Source organism: Pithys albifrons, chromosome 1 (assembly GCF_047495875.1).
Source record: "Pithys albifrons albifrons isolate INPA30051 chromosome 1, PitAlb_v1, whole genome shotgun sequence".
Taxonomy (NCBI): Eukaryota; Metazoa; Chordata; class Aves; order Passeriformes; family Thamnophilidae; genus Pithys; species Pithys albifrons.
In genome coordinates this window covers 56,688,843-56,699,514 of record NC_092458.1, presented here as the reverse complement: position 1 = coordinate 56,699,514, position 10,672 = coordinate 56,688,843, and the positions used below count along the sequence as shown (strand labels likewise).

General features: G+C 40.8%; 1 protein-coding gene across 1 annotated transcript in view; it reads left to right on the top strand.

Annotated features, from left to right (window-relative positions):
* The first annotated feature begins 5,389 nt into the window (after positions 1 to 5,389).
* The window catches only part of EPSTI1 (epithelial stromal interaction 1), a 51,231-nt gene continuing 45,948 nt past the window's right edge, over positions 5,390 to 10,672 (top strand). Inside the window, exon 1 of the mRNA XM_071550622.1 lies at positions 5,390 to 5,722. Within this exon, the coding sequence (XP_071406723.1) occupies positions 5,526 to 5,722 (197 nt within the window). The 5' untranslated portion in view covers positions 5,390 to 5,525. The remainder of the gene's footprint in view (positions 5,723 to 10,672) is intronic.

Below are 10,672 nucleotides of genomic sequence, written 5' to 3'. Positions count from 1 at the left end.
ATGTTCCAGCATATTGTCACTATTAATGTGTAGCAACGTTGTCCAGATTTGTTATGCCATTTAAGTTAATTGTCTGCATACTTTTCCTATAAATTGCTCTCCCAAACAGTCTGTGCTACAGTAATCCTTGTTGCAGTAAGGATCAATGCTGGCAAGAATCTCTGTCAGGAATGAAGGAGAATCTAGAAACAGATAACAGATTAAATCTTGTGAAATTGATAACAAGGGATGTGTGAGTGTGTGAGTTTTGAATTTACCTTTTACCACTGAGAATTTCCAAAGTAGCTGTAAATGTCACATCTGACCAGTATAATTAGAATGGCAGGGACCAAAGTTTCATACTAAAGATTAGAGTTTCTGAGGTCAGACAGAGGAGAGAGTATTACTGAGAGTTATCAAGGAAATCATGAGGCATATCATATAAAACTGGTAGAGTCAGTACTTGAGCCTTGCTGAATTGTCTTGTACATACAAATGAACGAAGAATAAATCTTCCCAGCCACTGTGCCAGGATTAGAGGTTAGAAGAGTTAATTGCTCCTACAAGCATTTGTGTATTTAATTACCACAATGTACTGTAAAAGTGAAAAGAGGCATGAGCTGTGGACTTCTGCTAATTTCTTTAGGTAATATATTCAGAAACATTAGACAATAAAGAATGTAATGTTCTTTCTAGATACTATAATAATTGTCTGTATGACACCTTCGGTTGACTAGGTACCACAAGGTAGTATATTATATAAAATCCTAAGCTGGAACTAATCATGGCCTTCAGGAATTACAAGAGTACAATTATTCCTTGAAGAAGATGCTGTATATGCCAAAAGGCCCAGGTATCTTTTGTGAATAAGTAAATCTCCTCTGCTTTAAAGATGGTTAAAAAAAGATCTATTTGGGAATCTTGCAAACACTTTTTTAATACTTCCAAGCTTCTCAAGGATTTTTTTTCCTTCTGGACACAATGCTGGAGCAATAGCTTTAGAGTTTGTTCCTGATAGCATTTATGTAGTTTATCAGTTAATTTTGCCTTTTGCAATAGATTCATTGCAAACATTTTTAATGGTATACAGCATTCGTTTGTAGTCCTGATTGATTTTATAACATCAGACCTTTAAAATAACCCTGCTTTATCATTTACTATTATTTATATAGTAATATAGATATGCATAGCACTCTCCAGGCATAAGAATACTCCTAAAATGTAGCAATAATCTTCAGGCACTGCTTCAGGACCTCAATACAGCAAGTTCTGGACATCAGGTCAATTAGATTTTCAATCTCCACTTCCATTTTCTGAAGTAGCATTAGCTGAAGGAGAGGTGGGCCTGCTATAATGCTGAAGGGTACTGTAGAGAAAGCAAGGGTCAATTTTCTTTTAGAGTGTGAAAGATGATAGTTTTTGGCAGGCACCGTCAATTTCAGCTTTTTGCAATAAAATGGGAAGTGCGTACAGCATTTTACATCTCCTAAATAGATTACCCAACACATACACACACACACACTTGTCAAAGCTAATGGCATTCTTTCTGCTGAACCTGACAAATTCCAGTCCTAAATCTAAACAAGAATAAATCATGGACAAACGTTTACATTTTACCCTCCTTCTGGGACTACCTCTTCAGGGAGCAGAGAAATTTCTCTTCTCCAGCATCCTGAGCTGTAAAAATTAGTGCTATCAACCCTGCAGAATGCAGTGTCCCGACAACACAGCAAGCTTGCTCCTAACAAAATATTTTCTGTCAAGTGCATAAACCTAAAAGTGATTCTACAGCTTTCATTCATATTCATGTTTTGTGGTTTTGGTCTACAGTGAACTCAGATATTCTGCTTGCCATAGGCATGTTTCAGATCAAGTATTTTAAAAGCCTAGCTGAACGATTCTTGTGTAGTTTAAGGTTTTCTGTTCACAACTAATTCTACAGCAAGGTAGAGTACTCAGCCAGCAAAACCTTGGTAAGGTAAAATGCATCTCTAAAAATTCAATTTTTATTTTTCCATCATGGTATAAAAACTCTATATGCGGTGCTAATTATAGATATGCCTCTAGGTGTATTTGCCATCATTTGTCATTGCCCTACAATATAGGGGTATGTTCCAAATGATCAATTACGTGCATATACTCTGTAGTATATTCAGCTGTGTGTCTTATGTATTTAGCCAAAATATCCCGGGAAAAAAGCTTTGTATGTGAACCCTTGAGCATCATATCCAGCTGTTGGACTAAGTATTTTAACGCTGACAGAAAAGGGAAAAAGCAGTTCTCCAGCAATCAAATCCTCCTGATACCATTTGCTGGCTCCTGGGAAAAATAGAGAGTGGGCTGTAGAAAAGCTTGCCTGTCTTGTCAAAGGTCTCCTGCAGCTTGATGCTTTTCTTCAGACTTCAAGTTTCTAGTCTCCTTGGATTAAACAAAAATCTTAGCTCTGTGGTTGTGGAAAGAAAATTTAAAAATGCAAACCCTTAAAATCCATAAACCAACAGCGAAATAATGAAGAATGAACAGGTGTTTTCAGGGAAGGAAAGATAGAGGGCATTGCATTGTTTTAATTTTATGGGTTGTTTCATACTGTTTCTTTTCTAGAAGAGAGTTTTATCCTATCTAACATTCCCAAGGAAATGATGATGTGGCTGACTGGGATTGTGACTGTCCTTTATAGAGAGAAAACATCTCTTGATTCCTCTCATTTGTGATATAGTTCATGGTGCTGCTAAGTCAGAAGTAAATGTTCAGTACAGAATGTTATTTTGGTTTATTTTTGCAATTTCATGAAAATCACAAGTGAGGGAGGGAATATGGTGATTCTTAATATTCCACACATCCACTGAGGGATTTTCTCAATGGAAAAGATAATTTTTTAACTTTCTACCTCCCACAAAATAAAATTTAAAAAATTATTGTTAATAGCTAGAGGCAACAGGGCTTTATAGGAAAAAAGCCCCTTTATTTTGTCAAGTGAATTTTCTCACTCCTTTTCCTATTTTTTCCCTGTCCCACTGGTGGGGAGGGAGGGAGCAACCAGCAGTGTGGGTGCTCACTTGCTAGCAAGGACCAATGCATCACAGCATCAGACCCAGTTAGGAATGTAAGGCAACTGTAAACATAAACCATCAGGTAGAATAGGTATCCAGTATTTGGTGGGTCTAGCAAAATATAAGTACTGAATTAAAATTCTTATGGAGGATTTGTGAAGGACTGAGATTTGGTGGCATTTGCATGTTTCAGGAGAGTGCATACATTAGCATTCTGATGTTTTAGCATCCATTCAGCAACTACAACACTAAATAACATAGGGCTGGAGGCTGATCCTTTTTCATAAATCCAGCTAGCACAGTCTTACTCATATGTATGCTGCCCAAGACTAGCCTCCACTAGGCTAGGAGTAGCTAAGTGGCTTGGGTGGTCTTGGTGGAGGCAAAATGCATATCCTTACTACTTAAAGTCCAAGTGTCCTGAGAGCCTCAGGTGGTACTGCTGTGACTGTAAAACTTAACTGTTATTTCAAGGGATATTTCAACTCAATATGTCTGAAGCAATATGAGGGATGGGTTGCAGCCCGTGAAATGTTGTGTTTTAGTAGCATGAAACTGAAGAGCTGATGTGGACCATCACACAGAGGCACATGGGATGCATTTGAAATTCAGAGATTGCTGGGACAGTGCTGGAGAGTTCTTTATGGTGGAGAAAGTTAAGTCTGGTACAGTCATTAATAATGACTTTCTGCAAGTCATGTCTGGCATGAACCATCCTTAGAGCCAGGTCTGGATGCTTTCCTGAGAGAGTTAGTTTGGATTGTCCACAACAGAGCTTTGAAATAAATGAGCATTGAAACCATGTAAGTGATCAAGCTTCTAGTGCTTGGGCTTGTTTTACATCCCTCTTGTTTTGAGCACTATAGATGTAAAGTATTTAGATACTACAGTTACTGTTTTCAGCCAAAAGTTTCTAAATTTCAACAGGAAAAAGATATTAGATCTGAATTTTATATAACATTGTAGGATTAAAGATACAACAGCAGTGGCCACATTGATTATAATCAATTTTTGTAATTAAATATGAGTTACTGAGACATCAATCTGTGTAGATAAGAAGCCGCCAGATGTTGAAGCTGGATTTTTACCAGACAGAGTGTCTGTAGGCACAGCTGTTACTCTATAAATGTTTGCAGTCCTTGGACATGACTTTGCTACAATTTTTGTGCCTCTAATGCCTCTGCACCTCCTGTATTGACCCAGAAGTTCTATGTAAGGTAGTAAGTTTGATGCTTGCTTTCCTTTGCCAGCACCTTGTACATAAAATATAAATACATATATTTGTGAAGAGAAGTGGGGCAAAGGACCAGTTCACCCCTTTACAACACACTGCCATTGTACTCCAGTGTCTCTACAAAGTGTTATATGCACAAATGAGATCATCTCTGCTGCAGAGCATGTTAGGAGGGATGGTGGGAGGGAGAGACCATTGATGCTGCCTCCTTGGGGCAGCACTAGGAGATGTGTCCTTCTGGATGTGGCAGCTCTGGGACGTGGGCTGCTGCTGATGGGGCCCCATATAGTACCTCAAGGAGCATTACAAGCACCAGGTAGCCTGTGGCCTTCCACGTGGCGCTTCATTTTGCTCCTTCCCCAGCATTTGTGGGGTGTGCTGTAAGACGGTCTAGGCAGTCAACACACCTGGCCAAAGAATAATCTTTTCAGCAATGTGTTTTTAGTGCAGTTTGATCAACTGGGGACAAAATATGACAAGATCTATGTGTGTGGAGCTGGATTTCCCTAGCTCTACTGCATTAAGCTGGAGTAGCATTATTATTTCTTTTTTTTTGCTTGGGTTAGAAGTTGCCAAACATCTTTATTTTACTAATGATATTAAGAAGGTTGCTGGTTATCCCAGCCCTGCAGATCCCATAGATACAATACTACTGGTCAGATGTGATCACTGAAGGGAACTGCATTTTGGATAACTGGATCATGTGTTTTTCCTCTATTCTGGTAGAATTACGAAAGTCAAGTAAAGAAGTTTTCTGATTGAGCAGAACGGAAAGGCAGAATTGGAGCCGTGCAGGACCACTGCCTTAGGATTTATCTAAGGTCTAGGTTTTAGTTTCCATCTTTTTTTGTACGCTTGAGCAAAACAGAAACCAGTAAACTCTGAGAGTTTTGAAAAAATTTGATGTGCTGGGGTAAAATATTGTCAGAGATATGGCATCAGCCAGACTTCACCATGCTTCTGCTGAAGCAATCTATTCCAAGATTTTTGTTGTCTAGTTTATTAGTACAGATCCGCTTTGCTGTCCCACCCGTGACTCCTGCCTGCCTAGGTGCTGTGATTGAGATGATCAGTCTTGAGCTTCAGCTGGAGGATGAATCAGAAACCAGTACATGTGTTTGCATTTCTAACAGTTGAAAGTCCAGAAAGGGGTGGGGCTTACAAGGAATTGAAACTAAATCGTGGTAACTCCAAACTTTTGAGTCTTTCCCTAGCCATAGCGGCAATATTCATTTCTGACAAGGCAAAGAAGTCCCAAAGCAATGTCTGGGATTAGAGGATGGAGAGAAGGCAGCAGGAATAGGACAGCTGCTGGCTCCAGTACCCCATTTTCCTCTCAGGATTACCCCTTGGATGACAACAGCAAATCGGAGAAAGGTGAAAACACTCAGAGGCTGACAACATCTGAAGAGAAACAAAGGAATGAAGTGTCAGTCTGCCAACAACAGCAAGAGCACCAGTAAGTAACAAGGAGCCTAAGATGATGTTTTGTGTATTGGGTGCCTGTTCTCCAGCTTGCTTGAGGTGTGCACTTTTAAAGGTGGAAATACCTGTGGAAAGCCTGTGAATGAGGCTGAGCACACAAGCAGCATGTTGTCATTTTCTTCACACTTCTTATATGGGACCCAAATTGTTCCCTCAGGCTTTGTGGCAGCAATGGCTTACACCCTGTGCAATAAATAGCAGCAGACTGTTCTGTACGCTGGATATTGTTTTATGCAGTGTCTGTTTCCTGGCATCCTTTTTCAAAGTGAAATTTCAAATCTGGTTCTAGCTCCCTGTCTTCTGTTTCTCCTAATTTTTCATGCTGGAAAGTCTAAAAATACTTCCTTTGGCTTAAGAGATGGATATAGGCTGCATTCCAGCAAATGCAGTTGAAGACACAGAATAGCTTCCAGCAATCTCATGCTGACAAAAGTAAATCAAACTTTAGCCCTCAGTTTTAATTTGTGCTTTATTGGAATCTATTCTCAGTCCATTTCTGGTTTCCCAGTACAAATTCTGAGATAACTCGTATAAGCTGTGTCTTGCAGATGTAATATAGAATAGAAATGCAAATCTGTGTGTGTGTGTGTGTGTGTGTGTATTTTATGCACATGTGTTTAATGCAAATACACTTAGCTGACCAGAGCTAATTGTTTCCTCTTTTTCCCCAAATGTGCGTTTTTGTTGAGCTGTTAGAAACAGTGCATGCTATGCTATTATTATGTGATGATTTTCCTTAGCTTGCGTCTTTCTCTCATGGCTTTCAAAGTGCAGCTGAGGGAAACTGCTGTCTGTTTTGGTTTCCTTTCCCTTTTTCTCAGGATGAAGAAGGTGGAGCCACACTGTGAAGGAAGTGGCAGGCGGGGGATGGCAAGCAACGATCAGCGGCTCTTTACTGTAACCCCTGAATGCTTGCCTACCTGGTACTGATGATACAGAGACTAATGAGAGCTAGGTCCCTTTGAAATCCACCAGCGCTTTAATGACTGACTTTCAGCAGAGCAAACAATTCCTTAGTTAATCTGGTTATTTTCTCCCAATTCCAAATATGAAAGACCCTCTGTCTTGCCTGCCCTCACAGTGCCGTATATCCACAGAACAGTGAGAACAGCCCTAGTTGCCTTACATATTTCTGCTGTATGCTATTTTTTTTTCTGTTTGGCTGGGGGGTTTGATGGAGGTTTTTTGATTCTTTCTGGCTTGATTTGGTTTGGGGTTTGAGGATGGGGGTGGTGGGGGACAGTGGTAGTTTTCCCCTTGGCACAACTGCCTTTGCCCAGATTTTGTGTGGCATATAATCCCCCTGGTATATGTATGTATGGCCAAACTTCGCGAACGCAGATTTGGGCAGGGCTCTCCCCACGTGGGTGTGTCATTCCAGCCTGCGCAGTGGATTTTTTAGGTGAGGCACAGCGTGCGCAGACCTGGCCCCACCGTTTAAGTCCTGAGGTCCATCTGCCACGGCAGAATGAGCTTGGACAGTGACAGTGAAGTCCTCGGGACTGTCTCCAGCACCCGGTACTAACCGGGGCTGACCCTGCTGAGCATCCAAGATGGGATGGGATGGGATGGGATGGGGTGGCAGGGAGGCATTGAACTGCCAGGGGAGGGTCCCACTGAGACTCAAACTCAGGACCTTGGGGATTCAGAGTCCGAACCGCCCTAACCCCCCTGGTATAGGTTAGGGGAATAACTAATCAATGGGTTAGCCAGAGCTTCCTGAGGAATTTAAGGCCAGGGCAAATATAGTCATACAAATTCTGACCAGATAATGGGAAAACGCCTAAAAATAAGTAAGCTTTGGGGGAACATGAATTTTAAGCCCTGTTTCATTTTTCATCTTATATAACGCAGAGGTAAAGGTGTTGTTCACCCGCTGCAAGGACTGCATAATACTTTTTGCTATGTGATACAAATGTTTCTCTCTGTGTCTTCATAAAGTTTCAACAAAGAATTCATTCTTAAATCTCAAGTGTGCAAATTGAAGTCTGCCTTAGTATGTAGTTAACCAGAAAGAGAGATGAGGGAAAGGCACATTCGAAAAGAAACCATGTAATATGAGTGTTACAAATACTCAAAAAAAAGAAGTGAGGATGACTGGGGTTTGTGTCCTTTTCTTGAGGAAGGGAAAGGTAGCTGCCAGTTTGAATGGGTTGAAGCTGCTTAAACTGCAATTTCCCTAACTAACCCAGATTAAACTGGTAAATAGTATCTGCAATAATGAAGCAGACAAGGGGAGATCTTTATTCTCAAAACAAAAATTATTTAAATCATTAATACTTTGTTCTGTTATCTCAAATTACATTTCAAGAAAGATCTCAGATTAAGATATAATTTCAGCTGTGGTAAAGTTGACTCAGCCTTTTAGCCATCAATCCTTTTAAATATGATCTTTAAAACTAAAATGCTGGCACACCCTCAGAATGGTACAGGTTTTCAGGCTCTGGGATAACCAGAGCAGTTGGGGAGCTGAAGTCACAGTGGAAGAAAATACACACAGACTAGCATTAACTAGAGGCATTCTGGAATACATATAGGAGAAGGAACATGAGGGGCCCAAGTAAGATACCTCTATGCCAAGGAGTGTGTCTATTCCAACTTCTGTGCTGCTTGCTATCTTTTTGGAAGCAGCCAGGATATGGTTTTGCTGCCAGCAAAGCAGGGGTTGAAGTCTCTTTTGAAGGCTCTTGTATGAGTACTTTCCATGCAAACTCTCAGTTTCAATCTGTGAAACAATTGGGGAATGGGAAAACACCTTAGAAGCATCTTAAGGTGGGATCAGGGGACCTGTCATATATACTGGGTACATGAAAAATGTGTGGGACATGGCATGTAACAGACTCATCCACTAGTCGATATTCAAAGTTGACTATTAAAAAGTACAAGGTAGGCAGCTGGTATTACAGTGTAATTTTGCTTTTGAAAAGTCCTTGTATAATACATTGAGGCTGAGAAGTGACAATAAAATGGTCCTAATTAAGTTAAGAAAAATATGTGTTCAAATGCAGAATTGAAATTATACTTTGCACATCCCCCTCCAGTTATATATAGAATGTGGTTTCAGGCATGGAGACAAAAGTCACGAGGATGACAAGTGCTTGAAACTGCTTATATTAATAAGCTTGCAGTTAAGTTGCTTCCCTTTGTCTGCTAAGAGCCATGAAATTAACTTGCAGAAAGTGAATTCTCAAATTGCCCCTGTTCATATCTTTTCAGAAACAAAAGTCTGTACAGAAGAAAAGGTGGAGGAAAGTGGAGAAATTAGAGGGTAAAGTATAGCTAGTGCCTGAAAAAGAAACTGCTGTCCGTATTCAGCAGTCTGTCATCAGCACCTTTAAAACTGGCAAGAATAATATTGGTTCTGGTAAAATCCATTAAAAAATGAAATTCAAAATAATAAAACCTGAGGATACATTGCCGCACAGCTGGTGTGAAAGGAGAGCAGAGTTGCTAGAATGGTTGACTTGATAAATTATGTTCTTTGACTGCTGGAACCAAATCCATCAGAACTTTCTTTCATTTTCCAGTCTTCATCCTGAATAAAAAAAAAAGTATAGTTTTGTAAGACCCCTCAATCTTTTGCTGCTAGACTATACTTAGCAATTCTGATTTTTTTTTCTTTCATGATCTGAAGTTTGGGGGGTTTTTTTAAATGTAAAAAATATTACTCTACAAATATTACTCTACAGTTTTGCCCACTGCTTAGCTACTGGTGGGAATGCTAGAAGAGTAATTTGAATCATGGACAATCTGTTCAGAGTTGAGCTATGCATTTGCTGCACAGGAGAAATGTTGCAACTGTCTTTCAGGCTGATGTACTAATCTTTACAGCCCAGTGGGGTGATTCAAAGATGCCCAGCTTCATTTTGGTCAGTAGCCAGCTTTTTCTCCAGCCAAGTATTTGGTGGCAGAGTCTTTGTAAGACAATAATTATAGTGTTAGTCTAGATTGTAACACTTTGAAGAGGCAATACTCCTGTATTAGAAGGCTTTTGTGGACGAGCTTGATCTGCACAAGCCCTGACATGTCCTCTTGATGGATAGTTTGATGAGGAGCTGTGGTGAGGTGATGAATAAGGAATGTATGGGTGAATGCTGTGTTTGGGCAGAGGCAATAAAAAGACAAATTCTCTGATGCAGAGGCATTGGAGGAGGAAATACGTTGTTGAAAGAAAAGAGAGGGAAAGCAGAGATGAACATGCCACTAGATTAAGTCTTAGTCTTCATGTGTTACAGCCTCTGACTTGCTGAGCTCTCCAGGCATGCTGGCAAGCCTGACTCGCAACACATGGGCACCTCTGCAGGGGATAGCGAGGCTCAGCGTTTGGTGTTGCCAAGCCCAGCGCTTGGCCTGCCCATGAATGGATGCTCCATGCTCCTCACCACTAGTGATTATCAGGTGCTCCAGCTGGCTCTGGCATGCTCGCTACATCCCTGACACTGTGCTGCATGAGATAACTTAGCTGCTCTAGGACCTGGGGACAGAATAAGCATGTCCATGTCTGACTTCATAGACTTGGCTGGGTCTGATGCTGATCTACAACACTGCCTGCCACAGTGAGCTCTGCCCCGTTGGGTGTAATCTGACCATAAGCACAGGCTGACTAATGGCGCATTAGTGCTTTACAGAGGAGACAGAAAGCTCTGCTGTGAGCTGAGTTTGGCCTGAGAGCCTTGGCTGCCTGATTTGATCCATCACTACGGCAATTTCCTTGGAGCTTTACAAGGTGGTTGAGATTGTCCACAGTAGGGTGCTGGCTGAAGCACCTGCCCTTCTTTCTGATGTGCTAAGGTGAGAACACGCTGCTGAGTCTGAGCCCATCTAAACTTTTGGAAATTCAGTTCCAGGTTTTATTTTTAGTCTTTAGATCAAATTTTAAATTAAAGAGTTTTTCTACAAGCATGTGGTTAACAGCAGAACCTCA